The sequence below is a fragment of the Lissotriton vulgaris genome, chromosome 4_1 (assembly GCF_964263255.1).
Source record: "Lissotriton vulgaris chromosome 4_1, aLisVul1.2, whole genome shotgun sequence".
In the NCBI taxonomy this organism is placed as follows: domain Eukaryota; kingdom Metazoa; phylum Chordata; class Amphibia; order Caudata; family Salamandridae; genus Lissotriton; species Lissotriton vulgaris.
In genome coordinates, this window is record NC_141691.1 from 769,355,769 (window position 1) to 769,383,389 (window position 27,621).

A 27,621-nucleotide genomic window follows, 5' to 3' on the forward strand; every position below is an offset into this window, starting at 1 on the left:
ATCGATGAGCTTTGGACCGCCCGGGGTCTCTTCTGCTGCATGTGGGGTCCGGCGGTCCGGCCTGGGCAGATGTCAGCCGGTGTGCAGGGCCTTAGATAGGGCGTGGTGCGGTGTTAGGGGGGGCCAGGCGGGCTGCCAGTTCGCGCGCGCCCACCGTCTCGCACCGCCGTGTGGGCCCAAGCCGGGGCCTAGCGTGCAGCGTCCCTCAGGCACAGTCCGCTTCGGGCGTCGGCCGCCTCACCGTCCGCGGCAGAGCAGAGACCCAGAGGTCTCAGATGTGGTATGCTGAAGCCCCGTCCGGTCCGCCGGCAGCCGCACAGCCGGGGCAGCGCGGGATTCACTCACCCCCGTTGGCAAGTCCGGGGTCCGCACAGGCCCAAGCCGGGTACTAAATTAGATGCTCTCCCGGGCAACAATGCGGGCCAGCCCCGGGGCTGCCCGACCACGCCAGCGATGGTAGTGCAGGTCTTCTGTGCTCCGGGGGGGTCTCGCTGTCAGGTAGCGGTCTCCGACTTACCCGCGCCGCTCCGCAGCAGCGTCCAACCACCCCAATGCCGAGGCAGATCCACTTAGCGCGGGGCCTGGTTCCCGGCACCTTCCCGCCTTGTGGTGCGGCGGCGGCAGAGACGTGCAGCGGCCGCCCTCAGGGGTCAATCTCCGGAGCTCCGGGTGCACCCCGCAGCGTGCCGCGTGGTAGTAGTGCGTGGGGGGCCAGATGCGCTGCGTATCAGGGCTTTAGTGGGAGTTACACGGGACCAGGGCGAGGAGCTCCGCGGCTACACGTCCGTCCTGGCCGCCATCTTAGCCACGCCGCCCCTATTTCCTGCATTTGACAAAAATAATTTGCCTGAACAACTCAAAGAGCAAGATGTGTGAATCTAAACCCTTCCACATTGTTGCCAGATGGTGCTATTACTGAAGTAAAAAATGAGACTGACATTGATCATGAGTGCTTGGATGTTTTAGATTATTGCACCAAGCCCAGGCAAGACATAAAAGATGTACCCTTGCCAGAATCAGATTTTGTTTATTTTGTTGATGGTTCCTGTCTAAGAACAGATGAGGGCATTCTGAGAGCAGCATATTCGGTCTGTACAGTTTCAGAAGTAGTTGAGGGTTCCCCCTCTTGAGGGAATTTGTTCAGCTCAAGTGGCAGAATTAATTGCTTTGATTCGTGCATGTGAAAGAGCAAAAGGAAAAAAGATTACCATAGTGACTGATAGTCGGTATGGATATGGTGTAGTCCATGACTATGGCCAGCTTTGGTCTCAAAGAGGTTATTTAACTTTTGCGGGAACACCTATCAGGAATGCAAAATTGATCAAAAGATTGATTGATGGCATTCAGTTACCAGAAAAAATTGCTGTTGTGAAATGTGCAGCTCACTAAAAGGGCGAGGACTATATTACCAAAGGTAATTCCTATGCTGATGAGATTGCAAAGTACTGCGCGAAAAACAATTTTTCAATCAATCGGGGAAAAAGACAATAGTCATGTTCTAAACTCTCTCATGCTAATATCTGTAGTTGAAACATGGCAGGGAGTAAAAGATCTACAAGATGAGGCAGACGATGAAGAAAAAGACACATGGCTAAAAGCAGGTTGCAGACAGTGAGAAGAAGATGAGGTTTGGGTTTACAAAGAAGACAGATCAGTAATCCAAATTGCATGATTGCTGACATGGCACGGATGTACCATGGTCCAGGGCATTTAGGAAGAGACTCCATGATCAGGATATTTAGACAGACTTGGTTCAATCCAAAATTTAGGATTATTGCAGAATCACTTTGCCAAAGATGTTTGACCTGCCAACCAATGAATCCTAACAGAAAAACTGTTGAGAGCATGGGAACTATAGGACGGAAGGGTGGTCCTTTTACCAGGTTGCAAATGGATTTCATTGACATGCCACCCCACAATAGGCTGAGATATGTCCTTGTGATTGTCTGTCTGTTTTCAAGATGGGTGGAAGCATTTCCAACTCGTCACAATGACTCAGTTACTGTGGCAAAATTGCTTTTGAGGGAGATCATACCTAGATATGGTTTTCACACTTATGGCTCCGTCCATCACCACCCCCTTTTGTACCGCTTTTGGCCGCCATAAGTGTGGCAGGGTATGCTCAGACGTGAGTCCCTTGCTCACTTTGCCACTGGATTCAAGCAAGCTGGGCCGAAGACGGCTGGAATGCCAGAAACCGGTCCTTGGAAGCTTGTTTCCGGTCCAGGGAAGACATGGCTTGGCAGTTCGGGCTGGACTGTTCCCATGAGGCACAGGGTCAGACTGATTTGCATATAGCCATGTCTGAACTGGGGTGGCAGAGTGGGCTAAAGAACGGTGATGAATCAAACCCAGATCTTTTGACTGGGTGTGAGTGTTTTATTGATTCAGATGCTCCGTCCATCACCACCCCCTTTTGTACCGCTTTTGGCCGCCATAAGTGTGGCAGGGTATGCTCAGACGTGAGTCCCTTGCTCACTTTGCCACTGGATTCAAGCAAGCCGGGCTGAAGACGGCTGGAATGCCAGAAACCGGTCCTCGGAAGCTTGTTTCCGGTCCAGGGAAGACATGGCTTGGCAGTTCGGGCTGGACTGTTCCCATGAGGCACAGGGTCAGACTGATTTGCATATAGCCATGTCTGAACTGGGGTGGCAGAATGGGCTAAAGAACGGTGATGGATCAAACCCAGATCTTTTGACTGGGTGTGAGTGTTTGATTGATTCAGATGCTCCGTCGATCACCACCCCCTTTTGTACCATTTTTTGCCGCCATAAGTGTGGCAGGGTATGCTCAGACGTGAGTCCCTTGCTCACTTTGCCACTGGATTCAAGCAAGCCGGGCTGAAGACGGCTGGAATGCCAGAAACCGGTCCTCGGAAGCTTGTTTCCGGTCCAGGGAGGACATGGCTTGGCAGTTCGGGCTGGACTGTTCCCATGAGGCACAGGGTCAGACTGATTTGCATATAGGCAGCAAAGAGCAGCAAAGAGCCGAGTGGCGTACGCCAGAGAGCCAGCTCGTGAGCGGAGAACGACAGCAAGCGCCATAGGCACCGTGCTTCACGGCAGGACGCAGGACGCCACGCCGGACCAAGCGCTGAACCCCCCCCACCTGAGGAGGAGGTAAGGAGTCCGGGGTGTGCGGCATGCGGTGGTGGATTAACCCGTGAGCCCCTGTGAGCCCCTGTGAGCCCCTGTGTGCTCCCCTGTGGGCCCCTGTGAGTCGGGAACCGTGAAAAACTGTGAAGGGCCGCGGAGGTTCGTGTGCAGAGTGCAGGGGACTGCCATCGACCGCGGCACGGCCCGGCTGCGGTGGGGACCCGCAACCCGGTGAAAGACTCTATCTGCCCTCAGGGCTGAGGCTGCGGGACACGGCAAAACTGCGGTTCTGGTTAAAAAAAAAATACAAAGAAACAGGATCTTTTCATCTTCTAAGAACACCAGCAATGGTTTGATTGATCGATTGTAGCGACCACGAACACTTTGGAGCAGCAGAGGGCATTAGAGAGCTGAACGCCAGGTGACTTGGCTCTTTGGCTCAGGCTCTAGCTGTGGATTGCAGGACGTGGGCTGTAGTCCGCAGGCGGAGGATCTCAAGCCAGGGTGTGTGCTCAGTCGTGTTCTAGCTTGTCCAAGTCCTAGTCAGGATCGGCTGTGAGCCCGGAGGCCCTGAGTGGTGAGGCCACTGGAGGTCTTTCTTTGCACTGTTGCTGGCAACTCTGACAAGCTATTCCTCGGCTGTCACAGGCCTATCATCTGGTGGATTGTGGTGGCTTGTGACGCCTGCAGCTCTGGTTTCCTCACTCTCGAGCCATAGTCCCCGGAGAGCTCTAGGAGGGCACCTGGGAGTAGTAATACTCGCGGGATTGCAATGGAGAACTCCAAGCCGCTTAGGAGACTACCCAAGAGAAAGGGCACAGTCTTACGGGTTGTCTCCCCTGAGGGCAACCAGCAGCAGTTGCCGCCACACCAGGTTAAATCCCCTCAAACCATTGGCTAATTGTTGCAACGTCGGATTAGTGACTTCTTCGACACTGCTCCTCAAACAAGATCTCAAACAGGCTCTCCCTCCACCGCAACATCCCAGTATGGTATGGAAACAAACGCGGACACCCTGGGCCATGACAAACACTCTGACTCCAGTCCTGTTCACCCCAAAAGTTTACTTTCGGATCATTTTAATTTCCATTCATCATCGCCTAAAGCTCCGGAATCATTTGTGCACCACCAGTTAAATCTGCTTTCCCAGGAAGCTGCAATAATGACACAGGTCACCACTACTGTTTTACCAAGTGTATCTCCTACTGGCCTGGGGAGCCTAACGGACTTAGCCTTGGACTCAGACTCTACTACTCTCACCACAAACACCACTATAATAAACAAGGCGGCCAAGCTACAAGTGCAAGCACAAGTTCATGGCAGAGTGCCATCTACCCCTCCAAAATCTGATGATAACCGCAATGCGGTAGATATGATTCCTAAGCCCTCATCACAATGCAGCCCAGGTCCGGATCCTCCCCAACTCATCCAGAAGGACTTTCAATCGTTAAAAAAGAACTTAAAGTTTGAAAGCCCCCTATCATCTAAGCGATTCTTGGCCTCTTTAGAAGCGCGTATCGAGGACTCCCTTGCTCATACCCCGGGCTTTGGCTCGCATCCCAACTCCCCTAGTATCACGCAAGATGATCAAGAATTACCGGTGTCTGTCTCCCAGGGATCTATAAACTCTATTTCGGTCTCGCTGACATCACTCCACGTAAAGCAAGACACAATTGCTACAGCTATGCTTTGGCAATCTCAGAAAATGGAACTGCAGGTTGACCTAATTCAAACTTTGGCTTCAACACTGTCTGACCTGGGCTCCAGATTAAGCTCTCTTGAAAGGTCTGCAGGGCTACAGGATAACAAGAACATCTGTCCCTGCTCTCCAATAATAAATAAACTTTCCGCCCTCCCAGAAATCTTGGGAGCATTATTGGACAGCTTGAAAAATAACATCGACGGAAACAAATTAGTGAATCTCCCTCAAGAACTCCAAACTTCAATCTTTCTCGAGGAGTCCTTCGACGCTGATACATTGGTTGGCTCTCCATCTGGGAGAAAGAGGACCTTGCCGCATCTTGAATCAGATCCTAATAGCTTGGCTTGCTCTTCTCTGGGGATCAGCCCAAGCAATCTCCAAGCGGGCTCGGAACATCTCGACTTGAGCAGCCCCGCATTGATGAAATCAGCGATGCAGCAGCATACTTTCACTACTATTATCCAGAAAAATACGGCTCCCACCTGTTCGAATCCCCCAATGAAACCTCCTTTGTCAAGGAGAGAGAGAAAGAAACTGAAAAAACAAACCAATAAACAACGTTTAGCAAAAAGGAGAGTGGGTTTCGAGGGGCCAGTAGCTCCTGGTATCCCAGTTATTAAACCTAAAGATCTTCCTTATTTCCCAATTTTCAACCTGGCTTCAAGACAGAAGATGAAAACCATCGGGACAAGCACGACTCAGGTGTGCAACAAGGATACCATAGAACAAACAGGACCACCGATACAGGATCCACCCGTGGGAATACCTTTGGCTTTGGGAACGACCGAACATCACATTACAAGGGCAAAGTTCGGTTCCCTGCCAAACGAAATCAACGGATTACCTTCCTATGACCTAGGCCTTGGGAGCATGAACTACACTGCACAGCCAGCAGCAGTTATGCAAGAAGCTTGGAACAGCCACACCAATGGCCAGGATCTGGTAAAAGCTTCGTCAGGAGATCCTCAAACTGCATCAGAGGGAGCAGTGAAGGGCTGCCCTTTGTGCCACCTACCTGAGGCTTCAACCAATATCTGCGGGGACTCTTCTATACAAATGCAGTGGCCCCATCAGCCCCATTTTATTTATGCCCCGGGAGCACAAAAACCCCAGGAGGGGAATAATCATTCATCAGGAGTACAACCTCAACAACCGGAGGTGCTTGTATTTCCAAGCAAACTGGTCAGGAGTCTGAATCATCAAAGCCCGGAAAATGATGTTGAACTTGTCTTTTTTCCTCATTATGCCCATAAGGGCCCACACGACATCCTTAATAGAAATAATCTTCTTTGGCTATTCAATAACATCCCAGCTCTGTCTGAGGTCAATTCTTCGGACCTTACTTCAGTCAAGTTCTCCTCAATACCAGGCAAAGGGGGCTCAGAGGCAACCGTGACAACGTGGTCCCGGGAGTCCATAAGGGATGCAATCCTAGGTGAAGCAGGCACATTTGAAAACTGGGGGATTGAAATATGGGTGCCAACACAACAAAAATATCCTCACGTCCTCCTTCCATCGCTCCCAATAAGGAAGTATATTAGCGTCCTAAAGGGGTCCCGGGGTGCAACCCATGCCTGGCTCCCAGAAGCGACGAAAGCGGATAACTTTATAAACATCTCATGCAACAGTAATTCACGCATGGTGAGTTGCAAAACAAGTCGCCATGCCCACGCTTCCGTTGAATATCACGGGCCCCCTTACCCAGAGCCTGCAAGCACATCTGCCCGGCAGTGTTCCTCCTAACGGGGAAGTCAACTGGTCGAATCATAATCTGACTATTACATCCTGGAATGTGGCTGGGCTAAAGTCAACTTTTGCCTCCAAATCAGCCATGGAATACCTGAATAAAAGCTATATCATCTGCTTACAGGAGACTTGGTCCCTAGCTCCAACACCTTTTTTCTGCTATTATGAACTCTTTCAACCAGCTACTCAGGCCAAAACACACGGAAGACCCTCAGGGGACCTATTTATTTACATTAAGCACAGATGAAAGATAAAGTGACCCCAATTCTTCGGAACTCAATGACAGAGCAGACAGTATTAATTAACGGCCTATCATCTTCAGGCAGGGTCTTACCCATGCCTCTAATCAACTGCTATCATAACTCAAAGAAAACCACAAAAACAACCGCTACAGAGCGATTGATTAAGCACTTGGCAGACCTGTTCTGGAATTTGCATCAGCAGAAGTTCTGCTAACAGGGGATTTTAACATCAAAGGTCTGGTTACCAATGTGGGTCCGGCCATCAGAAGTAAAGAACAAGAAGGTATGATTACATTCCTAACCAATCACAATCTAAGCTCCGCAAAACAAATTGGAATAGAACAGAATCCCGGAACCTATTTTCCTCCAACCTTCAAAAACATCTCTACAATTGACTATATTTTCCTCTCACCGTTTTTAGGAAACAAACTAACTAGGATGGAAATCCCTTACCGTCACGAGAGTGACCACAACCCCTTAACGGTAACAATTGAATTGTTGGTGCCAGCCGCCGCAGAAATAACAGCTGCGGGGCACACAACGCAAGCTGAATTCCACACATTAGTCAGGAAAATCAAATGGGATTCATCAGGTTCTACCAAGGTGAGCACTTGGCTTACAGGAGAGACTCCAAATTTTAGGCATAGCTCTTCAACGGACTTACATCTACGGTGGGACAGCGCAATTAGAAAATTGCAAAATCTCTTAACGGAAACTGAGGCCCAACAAAAGTCTTACGAGCTACGCCCAAAGCGGACCAAAAGAAAAGTCCTTAGAAGGGCTGTGCGACTGCACAAATTGAATGGCATGGCGCGCTCGGCCTACAATATGGCATTACTGCACAAGTCCTTCAGAAAATCAGTATGGGCTGCGAAGAGATTAAAAGAACAAAAAGAGTGGATAAAAATATTTGCACTGTTACAGGGCAAGAACCTATCCCAGTTCTGGAATTATATGAATAAGCTCCGCTCGTCGAATAACAACAGAGGGAACGCAGTCTGTGAAGAAGTCTGGGCCCAGCATGTAATTCAACTATACGGCAGAGACACGTCGGACTTCGTGGCGACCGATTTAAGAGATAATGTCGATCCAACGCTGACTGAACCCAATGAGCTGACCTCTGCAGCCGAAGTCTCCAAATTTCTGAAGGCAATGAAAAACGACGGGGCCCCCGGGCCTAATAGCCTGCCAGCAGGGGGTTTTAAATGTGCGTTGGCAGAGTGGGCCGAACTTCTTGCCTCATTATTTAACAACGTGTTTATGACCCGCCAGCTACCAGACTCTTGGCTCGGTTTGATTTTATGCCCCATTTTTAAGAATGGAAACCCTATGCTCCCAGCAAACTACCGACTTATTGCCTTACTAGATCTTGAGGCGAAGGCATATGCCCAGTGTCTTCTCAAGCTCTTAGAAGATTGGGTAGCAGAAAACAATATTGTACCTTACTTTCAAACAGGGTTTCGCTCCTCAGCATCTACCATAGACAATATCACAACTTTGGCTTTTCTGAGTCAGCAGGCGGCACAAAAAAATCATCTTCCACTATATTGCTGCTTTATTGACTACAGCGCAGCCTTCGATAAAGTGTCTCGCGACATTCTATGGAGGAAATTGGACAAATCGGGGATTCCACAGAACCTGCTAGGAGCCCTTATCTCCCTGCACAAGAACACCTGGGTGCGAATTAAAACAGGCCCCAAGATAGTCTTCAGAAAAATTGCCACCGGAGACGGTTTGAAGCAGGGCTGTGTTCTCGCCCCGCTTTTGTTCAACTTCTATACTGCCGATCTGGGAACATATTTGAAGAAAAGCAATTTACTCCCGCCAAAGCTGGGTCCTGCAAAACGGGACCTGCATATTTTACAATATGCTGATGATATTGTCATAATGGACCAGACAAAAACGGGGCTCCAACGAGCATTAAGTAAGCTTCATACATATAATACGGCCAGCGTGCTAAAAATCAACCAAGAAAAGACCAAGGTGATGATATTCGGCCGTTGTAAGAACAAGAGATGTTTAAGATGGCACAATGGGCCCGCAACGATCAACTCAACAGCAAAATACAATTACTTAGGAGTATGGTTCTGCGAGACCTCAAGATCAACAGCTCATTTAGCTGCCATGAAAAAAAGAGCAGGTGCAATAACATACTCCCTGACTCGTTTGAATCAGTCTCTGAGCAGCCCCTCTGCAGAACCTATCTTGAAAGTGATCAAAGCCACTCTACTCCCCGCCTTGAACTATGGACATCAGGCCTTTCCCGGTGCATGCTGTGTCAGCCTTGACCATGCCCAAGTTTCCATTTACAAAAAAATCTTTCATCTCCCGAAATTCATTCAGAGAACAAGACTACGTCTGGAGCTGGGACTACAAAGGCAGTCCATCTACTGCGAGGCAGATACCTTGAAATATTTTATAAGGTCATCAAAAGCAGCAGATACCACCCTAAAAATCTGCCTAAAAGAGATCTTTACCAGCCCTGGAAACCCATGGAATCGTCAAATGACAAAGGCCAATAAATAATTAGAGATTGACAGCTCCCTGCTAATCTCAGACACAATTCAATACTCAGTGTGGAAAAAAGTCATCAATAAGCAGGCGAAACTAATTTCCCATCGGATGGACCTTCAGGCTTTAAACACACCAACTGTCTTGCTTCCCTTGAATGTCTCATACCAGCCTGGGGTACCGCAATTTTATCTACTGGAAAACCTGAACGCAGTGGCACGGAAGAACATTTTGTCTATGCACCTTCTAGGCCTGTGCTCTACGGCCTCCTACAGATGGGCTCCTTCAAAAGAGGGGGGGGCCTGCAGACTGTGCTCATATCACAAAGAATCATGGCCGCACCTACTGTGTTGTTGCCCAGCTATGGATGGCCCCAGAAGGCATTTATTAAAACCTTTATTTTTAAAATGGGGCACTAGGTCATGCTCGGAGGCGACGGCTCTGTGTTTTACCTCCACAGATATTCAAGCGCTTGCCAGGGTTGGAAAGTTTGCGAGACTCTTGGCAAATTTCTTTTCACCCTCCTCGGCTCCTACGCTTCCTGACCCCCCCCCCCCCCCCCCCCCCCCAAAACGTATTACTGACTTTTTTCGTCCACTTTTCTATCACCTCTTGTTCTAATCTTTTCACTTTTTGGACTTCAATAGTAACTCAACACTGGTAGTTTTAAAATTGTTTTTAAATGTATAGATTTTTAGGTTTCGACCTGGCCGTAGCACCTGCGAAGCAGGTGCTCCGCCCAGGGCAAAATCTTATGATCCTACACTATGGGGCTTAGTTCCGCCTCTGTCTACCATTGGCTAGCTCCATAAATGGAGGCTAGCCATTGGAAGAGATTGGCTGTCAATCACGCTTTCCCAGTGAAAACGCGATTCGGCGGCGTTTCCGTGTCTTTTTTTAAGTCCCGCCCTCTCATCTTCCCATTGGCTGGAATTTTACCTTCCAGCCAATGGGAAGGGGAGAGGGCGAAAGACACGCCCACAAGGAGTTATTGTGCCGTTGTTGTGCCTTCTTCATCCCCCGCCCTCCCTCCCGTTGTCCGTGCCTTCGCCGTTGTGGGGCAGAACCGAGTGCTTGTTTTGCACTTATAATGCAACAAAAAAAAAGTACTGCAGTTAAAAAAAAAAAAAACCTTCATGTGGCCGACCTAGCCCTCCCTCAGATGGGATTCCTTGCGCCCAGAAGGCCTCTCTGCCCCGTGTCTGCAGGAGGCGCGGTGGTCCCACCCCCACCTGCAGCCGGGCTGTTAGGAACGTTCCTTGCATTGAATCTCGTGCACGCGCCTCTTCCGGGAGAAGACGCCCAGTGGCTCCGGGTCCCTATGTTAAATGTGTCGGGCTCCCACCCAAGGGTTCCTCTGAGGGGTAAAAGTGGCAGCAGCCGGGGCACTTGTGGTGAGTTTGGGGACGGGAGGAGGGTCGCCAGGTGGCCCCCGAAACCCAGTCCAGGGTGGTCTGGGCGGACCTGACGGGAGGTCACCGGGGTGGGGGTACCCGGAAGGAGGCAGCTCCCCTCCCCTTGTCTAACCCTCTCTCTGTCCCAGTTCAAGGTGCTCATGGCGGAGGAGTGCAGCTGGCAGGTGTACGCGGGCAGGAGCAGGAAGGGGCCGGCACCGGAGGGCCTGGTGAGTGTCCGTGTCCAGCCTTGACTGCCAGTGCCGCCCTCGCCGCGGCCGCGGCTCCCTGTGCCACACACCATAACCCGGGCCCTTCTGGATGCTTGGGCCCTCTGCGCCCTCCAGCAGGGCGCCATGCTCTGCGGGCTTTGCAGAGGGCACAAGCTTAGTTCCTACCACACTCCCTGCAAGCTCGCTCCACCTCAGAACAACCTACACGGCCGCCCTACACCTGATGGTAAACTAAAACCATACTTCTAAAGCAAGACACATGCTGCCAGCTCTCCACCCAGCAGAACAGATAAACACACTTCGTCTAAACTTCACATTCTCACACTGTAATCGGGACACCAGCCAATGCTACGGCCCACCTGCTATTTTCGGCCTGTAATAGCAAACCGCACTAACTGCGCAGAGATGTATCGCCGTTTTGTCAGTTTTGTTATCCCCTAGGCTGACCTACTGTCCCTAAAAAGCGGACTGGGAGAAAATTAGCTTTTGCATTGTTTCGTTTGTAACGTCGACAGAAAATATCTAATGGGGGGTGGGCGACGAGGAGAACTATCACGCAACGCGCAGCAATATTGTTAACCCTTCCTGGTCGCACACAGCTCGTCACTTGGCAATTAAAATGGTTCCAAATCTTTCTCCTGACCTGCTGCTTTTCCATCTGATACAATGGTCCTCCATCTTCTCCGTGGGGTGTTGGTCACCCGTGACTGCGTCGTTCTAGTGACAGTTTGTGGCCCGGTGCTTTGGTCTGCTTTGAACTTGAAAACTTGCGCGCGAGGGCTTTGTGAATTGTGCTTCTGTCGTTCGCATGCATGTTTTTGAGTCGATTTGTGTGGTGTCTGAACAGGTTTCATGACTTGTCTTGCTATTACAATAGCGCAACCTGTACAGTTCTGCGTGTGCCAATACATCTTCAGATACTGCCTGTTTGTTAATCGAACAAAATATAGCAATTAAAGTTGGGGTGCGCAAAACATTTCTCGCCCGAGAGTTTTCTGCCCATTATTTGCAAACTTTTCTACACGTGGGATTTATTCTTTAAAATGCCCTTTATTTCTTTTTGCGAGCACAAACTCTGCCTATATACACCGGACTCAGAATAGACAACACCACTTTTAATGCTAATTTTGCAAAACACCTGCTTCCCCTCCACACTCTGTGTCCCTGGGCAAGAGTGTGTGCAGCAGCTGCGGCCTCGAGATTGTGGACAAGTACCTCCTCAAGGTAATCCTCAGCCTTACATAAAGTTGGCGCTATATGATTTAAGGCTGTGGGTCATCCAGCTCTGTATGTCAAACCCTTTATAGATACAGTGTATTTTGGTCTTATGAACTAATATTAACAACTTCAACTTGTAATTGTGTTGCTTACAATATTTTCAAAATGTGTTAAGTTTCCTGCACTCCGACTGTTATTCTGACTGCATGGTAATGGATGGGTACATATTGAACACATTTATATTGTATGCATTTGATTAAATAAACTGTTGCACAGCTTCAAGGCCCCACATGGGGGCACTGGCAGTTGTGCGATTATGTAGTAAATGGTGGAAGAGGAAGAGATGTACAATGTATCGGTCAAAGCTTATACGGAACTTTCCCAAAATGTAGCACTCATGAATTTTTTACAATCTTTGCTAATTTATCCTCTTCCCCTCCTTCCTGCCTCTGATATATACTAGACAAAATGCCTTCTAACAGACTTGAGCAGTTTGTCACGGTCTCCTTGTAAGTGTGGGGTGTGTCTTTTTTTTTATTTTTTATTTTTATTGTTGTTACTACTCCATTGAAAAGGAAGTCCATCCGCTCTGGAGTTCTTAGGCTTTCGTAGAGTTCATGAGCGTAGTTGGGATAGCTCGGGTTCAGCACCTGAAAAGCGGACTTTAATTTTAAAATTGCAACCCGTTAGTATTCCAAAGTTTCCATATGTAAACCGTGTAGAGTTCTGGGCTATCAGACATGCTCCTATAATAGAGTGCTTATTGGAATGGACATTCTTTGAACATTGACAGTCTACTGTAGAAATAAATGTAGTTCACAACAAATCTGTAAATGTCAGATTAAAAAAATCTAACCAAGGGAATGGAAATTCCGCTGAACACTGCACTACACATTTCTTCACAAAAAAGTGCTGCTACATAGTTCCGCAAGCTGCAGCACGCCCCAAGCAGCAGCTGTTTGGGATAGCCCCAATGATGAAGCAGGTCACCTAGGGGCAACCCTGGGCGAGTTAGGGGAACCAAGAAAATAATTTTCTTTTCTTTGGGCAGGGGTCTTGTTTTTTTGCGCATTCACTGGAATTCCCATTCCCTTGGTTAGGTTTTTTGAATCTGACATTTACAGATTTTTTTGTGAACTACATCTACATTGGAGGGTGAACCTAACCAGCACCTCCATCTCCCCCTTTTTTTATTGTACTTTAGAAATACAGCATTTTTACACTGTTTTATAATGTGCAAACTTGTCATAAGTATTTTCTAGAATTCTGTACAACGGGTAATAACACAATATAGTAATTAAAGTGCAGTACAGCTTACACATACACAGAATAGAGTTTCCCTGTAATGGCATCCTATAAATACAGGAAAGCATCCATGAGAATAGTGGATTTTAACAACATATCTGTAGTACTTGCAAAGGGGAAGGATAATAACAGAGCAGAGAATGATTACTAGAGTAAATACTCTTAAAGTAGCAGTACCTGTTGGCTTTTGTCTGCCTTTTTTTTCTATTTTATTTTTTAAGTTTAATATTTTCGTGTAATAGCAATGGGAACCTTGAAAATAATCCTGAGGTGTCATTGGTTGGTAGATATTCTCTCAAATACAAGAGAAATACGGGATTCCCCTGGGGGAAGAAAGAGATGAATAGGTTTGATATGATGTACCCCTCTCTGCTCTATCTTGTGGAGACTAGAATAGAGCTGTCGTTATACCAAGAAAAAATATACGTTTTTGACCGGTGATAACGGAATGCAATCAGCAGGACACTACTAATATTGAGACCCTTTCCACATGGGATGCCTGAGAAATGCTTGGTCCACCAGTTAAATGTTCAAATTGAGGGCAAATTATGAGGCACATTCTTTGGCAATATTACTTAAGCAATTTACATTTTAACTCACCTTTAATATTGTCAGTGCAAACGTTTCAGGTCGTTGCCACCACTTTAATACCAGGCTACCACAATCCGAAGCTAGAATCTGACCAGTTAACAGTTTAACAAGTCATCACTTGTGTTTGCCAGTTGAACAGTATTTTAATCTAGTTCAGTACTTAAGCAAATATGCCATCCTCATCATTTTCTGGAGTGTTCAGAAATTCCTAGTTTTGCGTTGCAAACTGTACCACTGCATTCCAATTGCCACAGGCAAGGACACCGGGTGAAGTGGTCGAGGCCCTAAAAAAGATACAAACCAAAAATGAAGTAAAGTGCGTATCGACTCCCTAAGGTTTGTTCTGTGCAGATTTCACTAAAATTATGAGTAGACGTTCAGCCTGTAGTCATAAATTGAACTGGTTGTTGGATTTGTGTTCAGAGGATTCTGATTGGTCTCGAATGTGCTAACTCAGAAAAAATTACAGTAGAGAACTTGTAAAATACTGAGGTGGTGATTTCAGGTGCAAAAATATGCTTTACTAATTTCTCATGGTTCTCGTTCCCAATGGAGATCTTTCATCTCTCCTTCACAATTGATTCTCAGTATTATGGTTGGGCATAGATATTTGAGAACTAAAGTCATAGAAACAGCAGCTGTCTGGGCCTATTAGCAGAGGCAGGCCATCTCTACAAATCTGTTCTGCACTAAAAGGTCTGAGAAATGCTCTGCGAAAATCAATGCTTTATAACTGTGCATTTCAACCTGAGCTGTGCCACTCTGTTCATTCACCACTAATGGGGAAACCTACTAAACATATTCGTAGTGATTATTAAATGTTAACTGTGATATTTTATCATCTCTGTTCTCTACACATGATACCTCAAGACTGTATTACTTATCCAGTTTTAACTCCTAAAATATTCTGTTCTGAAATATCTTGTATGATATTGATTCGTTCACTCGCATGACCCTCCAAAATACAAGACCGCAAGACTTCAAAATCATTTTTAAATTGAGTGTTTTGCAAAGTCTTCATTAAGGTATACAGCTTCTACATGAATAAAAACATTACAGCATATATTCATCCAAGTGATTGCCAGCAAAACTGTAGGCATTGGCTTGAATGTAAACCTCCAGAGTGACCCCATTCCTTCTGATCTTGGATAAAGAGCTTTCCTTGCTGGGCTAAGGTAGACTCCCTAGTTGGTCGTAGTCGGTGCTGAATTCGAAAAACGTTACCCCTGGAAACTATAAAGTGGGCATAAAGGTGTGACAACAAAAGAAATTAGTAATAAGGAGAAATAGGATGGTAAATCTGATCCAGCTGAATTAGTCTCTTAGGCTGCATTTTGAAATATCTTATGATGTTAAGGCATCTGCTGCAGAGAGCTTTGTGAGCCCAGTATACCTACTACAATAGAAATAACCATGGTAAAAAAAAAACTCTGGTAATGTACTTGTTGCAGAGAGATGGGTTTTATCTAATCTGTTTTGGCTTATAAATTAGCAAAGTGTCTCCTGCAAAACGCATTCTGTAACATGCAGATGTCCGATTTGTGTTTTATGTACATAGGTATGTGGCTTACTGCTTTTGACAATCTTTTATTACTTGCCGTTCATATATTGCAATCCTTCGAGTAGAGCACAGATAGCTATGAACTGTCATCAAGGACGTGCATGCAAAGTGCAAGTCATGCGTTCAGAACCATATTCTATTTTTTTTCTTCCAGTCTATTTTAAGCTGCTAAAAGGGTTTCTATGGGCACTAATAAAGTTTTAGCAGTACCGACAACCCTAAGCAATGCGTTGCGTTATGAATCCTCACTTTCGGTTTCTTACGGCCATGCATTCCATCATATAATACAAACGAGTTAAGACCCTTATTGTTTTGTGTAACATTCTGTACATTACTTTAAACACTTGTGTGGGTATTGTCATTGTATAATGGGTGTATGATGTAAAGTGCTTTTATACACTACTTTAGGATGACCAGCGCTATAAAAGAAAAACAAAGTGCTATTTACATTATTCGTAAATACTCGTACTGCCCAACACATATTACATTCTTACAGTGCATGTATATCTCTTCTATATGGGTGTTGTACAAAGTCAAAAGCTTGCCTCCAAATAGTAGTTTCTCTTAAGCACTTGTGAAGTGATAACAAGCTGTGGGCCTTTGTTTTCCCTCCAGTGCATAGACCTCTAGGTTTTAGGCTCCGGATAGCACCCACTTGATGCCCTAACCATTGCTCCCTCGCACTTTTTTTCAGAGCTACAAGGAACGTGTACTTTTTTGTTTTTGTTTTTTGTTTTCCCCCTCCCCCTTCAAGGCAATGGCTACATTTTGCTCAGGAAAGTTTCAGTAAGAATAACCCATTTATCAAATGGCGACTTTCCTAGAACGTGAGGAACTCTTTGCTGGTTAGGAGCTCTATGCCAGTCCAACTCTATTGAAGTGTATTCCAAATATGGAGTATCTTGATACTTCTGAGGAGCTACACCCTTAGGCCACAATTATGTGGATATCTTGAGGTATTTCAGTTTCTTGTAACTGAGAATCTGTGTTAGAAGTTTTTCTTGTAGTACTTCTTGAAGGGATGAAGTTTAGTATCACGAAACAGGTGGACGATTGTGTTCTTGTCCTGTAAGCCTTGAAATGTCAATTGCTATCCTTAAAAAGAAAAAAAAGTGCTTCCTGGTTCTCAAGGCAACATGCCATTTCTACTTTTGCCTGGGTGTAAGATGGAAACATTTCTGCTTGAATTTTGGGCGTGGGTTGGACATCAGTACAAATCCTTCTTGTCTATTATTTAAGATGCATTAATCTAATCCTGTGACGACTATGTGACTGATGGTGGACAAGTGAGCTCTGTGTGGCAAGGCAAACACAAGGGGATGATGAACGGAGCGCTGAAACTTCTCACACTCCCCATCTGGATTGAATCCATCATCATTCTTTAGCTCACTTCGCCTCCCCAGTTCAGACACAGCTATATGCAACTCAGTCTTGACCCTTTGCCACATGGGAACAGTTCAGCTTAAACTGCTAAGCCATGTCTTCCCTGGACTGGAAACCAGCATCCTGGGACCGGTTTCTGGCTAATCAGCCGTCATTAGCCAAGCTAGCTTGAATCCAGTGGCAAAGTGAGCAACGGACCCACATCTGGGTATACCCTGCCAACTTAGGGCGAACAAAGCAAACACAATGTGATGATAAATGGAGCACTGAAACTTCTCAGGCACTCTCCCCCAGTCACAGATCAGGGTTGAATCCATCATCGTTCTTTAGCTTACTTCACCACCCCTGCTCTGCCTTAATAATCTACCTCCTCAGTTTGCTATGGTCTCTATAATCACAAAACAGCGCTCCACCGGTCCTGTCAATGAGCCTGGACCTCTACCTCCTCACCTCGGAGTGTTGGGCGATATTTGGTGCTCCTTCTGACATTCAGTGTCATTAAGATCCTATGACCCTTATAAAGCATCCCTTGTGCACATGGACTACACTGATTGAGATTGCTGCAGGGTCCCTTTGTCGTCTGAGTTCCTAACCCCACCTAGAGCAGATGGAAAGGGCAATCATTGTCGTAGAAACTTTGTGATGGCACACCTTGTTCACCAGAGCACGAGCACTGAACTGTACATTCAAGCACAACATTGAGACTTCTCAATGCACTTGGATGTGTGGAAAGGGAGGAATATTTCCTTTCTAGATACCAATGAACAGTGGAGGTCCTTAGTGGATGACTCAGTGATACTGCTGAATGACTGATTATTCAACAATCACTGAAGATCTAAAAAAGGTTTTAAATTTTAGAGGCATCTGATGACCGAGAAATTGAAGAAAGGTGAGCCTGCAAAGGAAGAAGCATATGAGTGAAAGTGAATCTAAGCCCCCCCATTGCTGGATTTTAGTTGGCCTTTAGTGACACGTGTATTTGAGTCTGTGGAATTTGGGTTGAACATTTGATTCCATCCCCCATGGGGAAAGATGTAGTTAGTGTGTGGAATAGCTGGGCGCAAATCCTTTTTAGGTTACGCCTGGCGTCCGCTGCGCAAACTTTTGAGAAGAGTATGGTGCCTTTGTCACGCCTCTCACTTCCATTTGCTAGCTCCATAAATGGAGGCTAGCCATTGGAAGTGAGATCTGTCCGTCATGGTCCGAGGCAATTCGTGGGCCTTCCGGCAAGGTTTTTCTCATCCTGCCCCTTTTCTCACGTCATGCGGCTGTGGGCTTGTGTGTTTTTTTTTTTTTTTACTCCCGTGATGTTTTCGTCTTTTCGGAAGTGCCTTTAGCCGGAGTGGTCGGCGAGATTTACGTTGCCAGGAAGTTGTTATTTTCGATCAGGTAAGCAGCATTTTGTTTATAATTTGGCTCCGTGTTGTGAATGTTTGTGTTTGCACAGTATGCTTGTAACAGATATTTTTTTTATTTGAGATTTATTTTGGCTCGTCTTTTACTCGTCTCGTGTATCCCGTCTTATGTCGTCTCCCCTTTGTGTGTCTCGTTGCTGTGCTTGTGCGTGTATCCTGTCTCGTCTATCCCGTCTCATGTTGTCTGTTTGTTTGTTTTACGTTTTTAGGTTTCGCCTCCGTGTGCCTGTTAACCCGCCCCCCCCTCCCGCTGTCCGTGAGCCCGTTCACCCGCCCCCTCCCGCTGTCCGTGGGCCCGTCCTACCCAAATGAAAAGGTAGCAAATGCGTACACTTCGCATTGAAACGGGAAGCAGGGAAGAAAGGGAGTTGTTTGACTTGGTGTCTGTTATGGCAGCTGCTGGCTACCATCAGCCCCGCAGAGCTGCAGTTGCAAGCGTCCATGTTGTCTGTTTGTTTGTTTTACGTTTTTAGGTTTCGCCTCCGTGTGCCTGTTAACCCGCCCTCCCTCCCGCTGTCCGTGGGCCCGTTCACCCGCCCCCTCCCGCTGTCCGTGGGCCCGTTCACCCGCCCCCCTCCCGCTGTCCATGGGCCCGTCTTACCCCAATGAAAAGGTTGCAAATGCGTCCACTTCGCATTGAAGCGGGAAGCAGGGAAGAAAGGGAGTTGTTTGACTTGGTGTCTGTTGTGGCAGCTGCTGGCTACCATCAGCCCCGCAGAGCTGCAGTTGCAAACGTGAGACCCGTTGACGAAGGGGCACTGGGCCTCTCTTCCGGTGGTCCTCGCTTGGTACAGTGATGGTGCTCACAAGACGCTCAGAGGCAATAGCATCTTTCTGCCTGGCTGGTCTCCCTCCCTCGCCGAGCAGTGCCTAGATTCCGTTCGGCACGGCTGATTGGCTGACCACCAGCCAATACGAAGGGGCTCCTGCAAATAGTATCCAATAGCACACGGTTCAGGAAGGGTGCACATCAGAGCAGCCGAGCACACCAGCAGGGGCTTATTTACGCCAGGACCCGTGGGCATGAGGGGTCAACTTCGCCTCCATTAGTGCCAATGTTTTATTACAAATGTATGTGAGGGGGCCCATTTTCTTCCTTAAACTAGTGCCCATGAAGCTCTTTCTACATCACTGCCCACACACCCTTGTTGGCAGTCTGCCAGCCCTTCTTTCCATTTCATGGATTGCCACTTCCGGAAGCCCCACCGTCCATGATGCCTCCATCAAGCCAGGGGCCCGGGTAGAACAGTGACCCTGCAGACAGAGGCTCCAGGTTCAAGTGCCACCTGACCACATGGCCCGGTCTCAATCTGTGTACACAGACCACCAGGATCGGACTGGCCTGATTGGCTTTTTGGTGATGATCCCCTGCTATTACAACACACATTGGCCGCAGACAACACAGATGCATGCATGGAGCCTCCCATACTTTTTTAAAGAACAGCCCAACGTTGCTTTTTTTCAATTTGTGATTTTGTGTACACACTTCTTATATTCTTTCCATGAGACAGTCGAAAGCATTTAAAGTGATTTTCAGTCCATAGAAAAGACTGCACTTTTTTTGTAATGTTCAGGTTAGCACTGTTGTGGTTCTGCTACAGTAGTTTGTAAAAAGAGGTTGCACGTTTTGTATATTGCCTATTCCTTCTGCATTTTCATTTGTTATACTTTTTAGGTTTTGCCTGGTGTGTGTGTGTGTGTGTGTAGGGGGCTCTGGGTGTTTGTGTGTGGCTCTGGGTGGGGGTTGTGTGTGGCTCTGGGTGGTGGTGTGTGGCTCTGGGTGGGTGTGTGTGGCTCTGGGTGTGTGTGTGTGTGTGTGTGTGGCTCTGGGTGTGTGTGTGTGTGTGGGGCTCTGGGTGGGTGTGTGTGTGTGGGGCTCTGGGTGGGTGCGTGTGTGTGGGGCTCTGAGTGGGTGTGTGTGTGGGGCTCTGGGTGTGTGTGTGTGGGGGGGCTCTGGGTGTGTGTGTGGTAGTAATTGCTGTCTGCTAAGCTCGTCCGTAGGGTACAATAGGTCTCACATTGCGAGATATCAAGCTAATGGCAATGTAAATGACAAAACCAACACATAAATACAAATTTTGTCATTTACAATGCCAATAGCTCTAACTTTTCCAAAGGCGAAACCATTGCATTGTAAATGCTTGTTTTTAAATGACAGTGTATTTCTTCAGTTTTGTTTCTTGGTGTGATAATTGTGCTAATATGGATATTTCACAGCAATGGTTTTAATTAACTGTGCTAAACAAATAAACTAAAGTAAACTAAACATATAGCCATGTCTGAACTGGGGTGGCAGAGTTGGCTAAAGAACGGTGATGGATTAAACCCAGATATTTTGACTGGGTGTGAGTGTTTGATTGATTCAGATGCTCCGTCCATCACCACTCCCTTTTGTACCGTTTGTTAAAAATTAGTTGCATGATCCACAAGAGAAAGAAGCATGTGAGGGAAAAAAGAAGGATTTACAAACTCAGAAAGGAACAGGAGAAGGAAATAGAATTGGAAGAGTTTCGGAGAGCACAATATGAGAGTACCAGACAAACTGCTGAGACAGGGGGTTAGGGAAAAACTAACACAGAGAGTTTTCAAAACATGACGTCTGCAAAATTGGTTAAAATTTTATAAATTTTGGGTGTTTGGTGATTTTAAAATCACCAGATGAGGGAGTTGATGGAGCGAGTTTCAGAAATTATTTGTATTTTGACTCGAGAAGTTATACTTACATAATTATTAATTGTATTAATATGTTTGTGCATGATTTTTTATTAATCAATCTAGAATAAAATGCCAACATGACACAAGGGACTAACATTATCTGCTCTATGTTGCATCTGCAAGTACGTTGAAAAATAATACATTAATCTTGTCTAATGTTTTTGTCAACATTAAATGCAGCTGTTTAATTAATGGCATGTGCTTATTTTATATGTGGTTTTGTCTATGTTGTGTCTTTTTGTTTGGCAAAGGCTCTTGGAGAATCCTGCTGGCCTAAAAGAATGATTATCATTACTCAAATTAATTATTGTTTTGTGTTTCTTTGAATATTAGCCATCAAGAAAAGGCCTGAGGCCTAGCTTTTAATATGGTGTTTGAAATCCTGTCGTGATGAGCCGAGCACAGCTTACCGAGTGGAACGTTTTTGCCACAAGGACGATCTTCGGAATGAAATAAAATAAATGAAATTGTGCAAGATGTGCTCTGCGTTGTTTAAATCTCCAAGGACAGGAAGCGGCAGAACAGCCAAGCTAAGGAAGCAACGAACTGTTATTTAATACGATGTTGCGATTTCCTCGGAAGCTAATGTCACTTGTGGACAAAGGACAAAAGACATTTTTGAAAGGCACGATTTTGGATTGCTAAAATGATGACTTCATGTGGACTGACGGCTGTCAGTCAATCAAAACTCAGAAAGACTGGAAATTAAATACATTTTGCTGAGATTAGTTAGTTAAAAAGGTATAAAAACTGGCCCCTTAACAAGAGAGTGCTCCTCACTTTCCGCTTCCCATGAGACGTGACTGCCGTTGGACTTCTTATTCACGTAAGAATAATAGGGTTTATTGACTTTACATTTCCCCCTCCTAGGTGAAGTGAGTTAATAGGGAAATAGATTTAGGAAATGAAAAATGTTTAGAATTTTTATTCATGAATCTGAAATGTTTTGAATTGACAGTTCAATGTGCCTTATTTTAATAAAAGCTGCTAATCTGCTATTTGCTAATAAAAGTTACTTAGTAAAATGCTCTTTCTTTGAAAAATAAATAGATATTAAAATGTCAAGCTGGTCTTGATTATTTTAAGTCTAGTTACCATCGGTTTGATTCTATCGACCTAAGTGACTTAATTATTTGTTTCCGTTATATTTCTATGGTTATGATAATGATAAACTGCAGTTGTATATAAAGTGTATATAGATAGGTTTTGATTAATTAGGTCACATGATTCAGTTGCCTAATATCTGTCTCGGTTTCTTATGGGACCAAATGTGCACTTTCACTTATATAAAAAGCTAGATAGTTTGGCTTTCTCGTGGATTGTTAAGTACTCGTTGAACAAAAATACCGCGCCAGTAATAGTAGTGATAATAGCAGTTCCACGAATGTCGATTGTATCGTATATGCATGCATTGCAAAAAAAGATGCAGGACTTTTGCTGCGTCATTCCAAATATAATCCGTTTCAAAGAATATGAATGGACGTTGCATGCATTTCCCCCACAAACTCGCCGCCGTCACATTCATACGTGACAGTCACAGTGTCATGCAAGCTTCCGTCTCGTCGCAATACCATTTTTTTTTTCTACAAGACGGTGTACAAGTAGAGCTCGGCGTGACGCAGCCCGAAATATACAGATCACTGTCTACAAGCAACCAAGGTCTGCGGCTCCTCCTCCTCTCCCGCTATTGGCTAACTCATTTCCCGCTCGGCTCAGGGACCGCCATTTTAAAATTAAAAAAATATACATACGCTTGGCTGCTAAACTGCTGTTTGTCGTGCCAGAAAAGGCTCAGAGGATTACAAGTCAGAGCTCCTGTCACCAGCGTGAGACCAGCCAGAAAAGGTGAGCGACTAATGACGGTTTCTGTGGCGGAAATCGCCTCCTGGCCTGAACAGCAGCGGGTTTGGGTCTCCTGGCTTTCACCCCAGGACAGCGCCATTGCGTCTCTCTGCTGCCCGTCCCTCTCTCAGAGCTCTGTCAGCGCGAGTCCGCTTATTAAAACCAAAACAGATCGCGCGCTCTAGGTTGAGTTATGGAATTTTCCCGCGCGCTGGTCCCTTAAGCGTCAGACCCATTGCCTAGTCTACAAAGCTCGTTCTGGCGTAGCCATGGAGGTGTAGAGTTCTGTGACAATGTATGTACTTTACATCCGCGCTGCTTGTTCATCGGACATACTATTTTATTTATGCGTTTTTATATACCGCGGACTTTACCCGAAGGCGTCAGAGCGCTTTACAATAGGAACAGAACTGGTACATGAGGAGAAAATTACACGTGAGCAGATTACAAAAGTACTAGACGCGCTGACACTACTTTCTTCCTAAATCTGTTTTGATTCAGTTGATTTGGGCCAGTGTGATCGTAAAATGCATTTGTGAAGAAACCGAAGTCAAGTCTTTAAAGATACACGAGCAGGAAAAGCAGAGGGTTGATCGAAGTAATTACTGCATGGATCCGCAGGATACGGGCATAGTACAACTGTATCAAGGTTCAAACATGCTCTTGGAGGGCGGAGGCCTTTGTTAATCGCATGCCGTAAGAAGCGGTTGAAGAAGTCATCTGGGGGTGGGTCGGTAAGGTACTGATGTGAGAGCAGTAAATTGTGCTTACTTTATTTCCTTTGAAATTGTCACAAGAAAGGAACTAATCATTGAGCGAAAAATGTGCTATCATTTCATATCTAAGGGATGCCGAGTATGCGGCACATGCATGAGATTTAAAAAAAATCGTTGTTAAGGCTGAGGATTGTTTGTGTGTTTTTTTGGTCGGGGGGAGCGGAGGCAGTCGGCATCACGATTTTAGTTCCGTGGTGCAATTTTCTTAACACCGACAAAGTACGCTGCTCCCCTGCCGATATTGTTTCACTTTCCCGAATGTCCCCAGAGCAGGGTTAACCCTGCACAGCATAGTAATTGCCTGTCCCGAAAGGCACATGTTCGTGTTGCTTTCGCAGGCATTTCCTTTGAGGTTTGAGTGAGAGTTTTCGGTATCGGCCACCCCAAACCCCTCCCCCCGAGTTTTTTTTTTTTTTTGTATCCCTCTCAAGTGCTTGTCGCTTGATAATTGCTCATTCTACCCCTGCGTACAGTGTGATCGGCGGCCCTTCCGGCAAGCATTTATAATACCATCCAATTTTCTGTGCTGTTTCAGACCTGCGTGTGCCTAATGCCTACTGTTGCTATGTCCGCAGTGGCAGATTACATTCAATGTCATAGGAGCCATCATCACACAATCCACGCCAAGTTTGAAGTTGTGACGGTTACTGTACGTTTACACCGCTCGAAATCACATAGGTATTGACGGAGACTTAGTATTTACACATTGAGGGACGAGGCTCGAAAGTCTCACAAAAAGAATTCCGCTACATTCAAACGATTAAATAAGTTTTGTTGAAACGCAGTAAATACGTTTTAAATTTGTAGCGTCCTCACCAGTACTGGGCCCTCTTCAATGACAACGCCACACACGGAGAGTTGTTTACGTCTTTCTTAAGCGTGTAAAGCAAGACCCCAACGTGCTAAACCTGCATTTACCTTATTACCTAACAGCGCTTACATCAGTGGTCTACGGAGTCTACCCCAAACCAAAGTTCAATCATTCTTTATTTACAGAGCGCTCCTCTCCCCTTTGTTAACGTTACAACTTTTTTTTTCTTCAATAAATAATTACAAATGCATATGCCCTCATCTCTTCAATGAGCCTTAGTGGCGCCTGGATCGCCAGTCCTGAGCGTGACTTTGGGAGCTGGCAGTCAAAGTGTAGGTGATTTGCATAGGTGTGGTGGAAACGCCGGCAGTTGCAAAATTATAAAGTCTGTCTAGGTCCAGTCTCTACCTACGGTGACCTTGATGTCTGGTGAGTGATGAGCCTCATGTCTGAAGTGAGAAGAATCTCAGGTAAGGGACTCCCCAAGATGCTGGACAGTGACGGTGTCCTTTTGGTGGATGTTTGCTCTGCCTCAAAGTTAGCATCTGATTTTCTGTCTCTAAACTCACCGGGCGCTGCATTTCCCGGACACGCTGCAAAGACTCTTGGGCCCCTGTTATTCCGGCTCCTGCTACTGCCATTGTCGGGGCCCCGTGGCATCCCCTGCTGCCGTTGCCTTGTGTCATCTCGCACGGCTGCAGTACGGGAGGGGACCACCAGTACCAGCTACACCTGCGGCAGGAAGCCGCCGCCCACCACTACGTGCCAGCCAGGAGGTGCTTTAAATTGATGCCCAGCCCCGCGTTGCGGGAGCGCCCGGACGAAGCCCGGACAAAGGGCGGACAGTCTGGGACTGGCCTGGGCCAGGGACGCTGCTCGTTGTTCTGTGGGACTTCCGTGACAGCTATGCAGTAAGACCAGTTATCCCTTGTTAGCATCGTGCTTACCTGCGTCCTTGTGACATACCTGCCCCAGCTATATTTGATAATCGCTAACTGGCTTAAGGTTAGCAGAGCGCTATCGATTGCCATTGTGTCACTAGTAACTGGGTGCGTCATGCCCAAACAAAAGGCTCCCTCCGTGTCTAACACTATAGACAATTATCTAGTGCAGGTTGTGAGCAAAATTAACAGTGAGAGAAGGCAGTCACTAGGATTGAGCCCCTCTCCCACGTCCCCGTGTTAAGCCCTATGTTGAGCCCTATGTTAGATTTCCCCCCCCCTGTTAGAACCCTCGTTTCATGTCATCAGTAGTGATGCCCCTGATATCGACCCCCCTTTAATAGACATCACTGAACATAGCATACCCCCAACTGTCGAGCTAGCAATTGATCCTGAGGTTCAGGTAGTCACTATAGCAGATAAATCCCTGTCACCTGTGCCTGTAACCAGAGCAGTTAGAATGTGCAGAAAAGCACTGACCAAACGTGGTGGGTCACGCTCCAGTAGAAAGAGGATAGCCTCTCCACCCAAAATCATGCACAATGATGAGGTAGTTGGGGTGGAAGGTGGTAATATGGTTATGGAGGAGGAGCAGCAAACTAATAAAATAGTTAGCATGATTGAATCTAAGATCAAGGGTATTATTAAACCGCTGGTGGCTAAAATCGACCAGCTAACTACAGAGGTAAAAAGACTGGGTGGACTTCTAAACAAGACAGTGGAGGAGGTGGGTAATATATCAACCCTAGTCTCAAGTAGAGCAGAAACAACCAAGGAGCACCCTGGGAGTGTGGTGGGGGGTGGGGTGAAAGTGGCATCGAATCTTCCCACCCCTCAGCCCCCAGTAGGTGAAGATGGTCAGGTAGTGGCCAAAGACTATCCACCCCCCAGACCCACTGCATCTTGCTTAGAGAAAGGCTCATTCCAGTTAATTGTAGAAGCTTCTCCCCTGCTCTTGGTCCTGGCCAACGTACCTCCTTTGGCGCCTGGCCAGGTGGAATCTCCAACCTCTGATTAGTAAAGGTCTGCATTGGTTGTCGAACAATATGTTGATGTCCCCACTGGGTAAACGGCAGCTAGCTGGGGAAATTAGCCTGGCAAGAAGGGTAGCCTGGATAGGGAACAATCAGAAAAAGTTCAAGGGAGATTGTGTAGTCTTGAACTTTTCTAGCTCAGATGTACTCCCTAATGTTCTGGCAAACATATTCCCCCCCGCAACATAGGAGTAGCACCATAGTTCACTTACGCTTAAATTTTCTATTGTAGAAAAGGAAGTGCAGCGAATTCTAGCATACCAAGGCCAAAGTGGAACCCAGTGTTAAATAAATGGGATAGGGATGTCCAAACTAGTGCCCAATCAAGTGATTGGGGAATTAGCTTGGAAAATTGGTTTGGGGTTTTGTCAGACTTTAATGAATGTGATTGACTTGAGCGGGCCGATAGCATTATGTATAGGGAAATAGGAGTCTGGCAGAATGTCTGCTTCTATAGCCCAGGGGATTCCCCTCACTAATGTCATTCCAACGCCCGAACAAAAAGGGTGGGAGGCTCCGATTTCCCAGTGAGGTTGATAGAGAACATTGACCCTGAACAATTGATCTGCCCCAATTCATTAGAGATAGGTGACAGCCCGGGACGTGAGGTATCGCCACCAGAGACACCAGACTATCCAGCCATCAATATAGAACTTGAGTCTGGGAGGGAGGATGATACCCAAAGCATCTTAACACCACAGGATCCTCTCTGCTTTTCGGCAGTTGAGGCAGGGGTGACCTTTCTCTCCTGGAACCTCGCAGGAATTAGTAATAAGTTAACATCTCCAGAATGGTGTAGTTTTATTGACCAGTTTGACATAATCCTTTTCCAGGAATCATGGTCATTGATCCCAGTACACCGTCTGGGGTTCCTTAACTTTCACGTACTTGCTACAAAAAAAACCAAAGGTCGCCCATCTGGGGGACTGATAATTTGGATTCGCCAATGACTATGTTGTAAAATTCAGCAAACTAACTCCCCATCAAACGACATACTGTCAGTTAACATCACATGGGCAAATGGCCAAGAGGTGGCAATCTTTAACATTTATGCTAGGGGGGTAGCGGGAGGCCAACATCAGAAGTAATCTCTGCTCTTGACCTCC

At 46.5% G+C, this 27,621-nt stretch overlaps 1 protein-coding gene across 2 annotated transcripts in view; it reads left to right on the forward strand.

Moving 5' to 3' along the window:
- The first annotated feature begins 22,640 nt into the window (after positions 1–22,640).
- The window catches only part of DEK (DEK proto-oncogene), a 361,945-nt gene continuing 356,964 nt past the window's right edge, over positions 22,641–27,621 (forward strand). For both annotated transcript variants that reach the window (XM_086965102.1, XM_086965103.1), the window contains exon 1: positions 22,641–22,956. In XM_086965102.1, the coding sequence (XP_086821228.1) occupies positions 22,656–22,956 (301 nt within the window). In that variant the 5' untranslated portion in view covers positions 22,641–22,655. The remainder of the gene's footprint in view (positions 22,957–27,621) is intronic.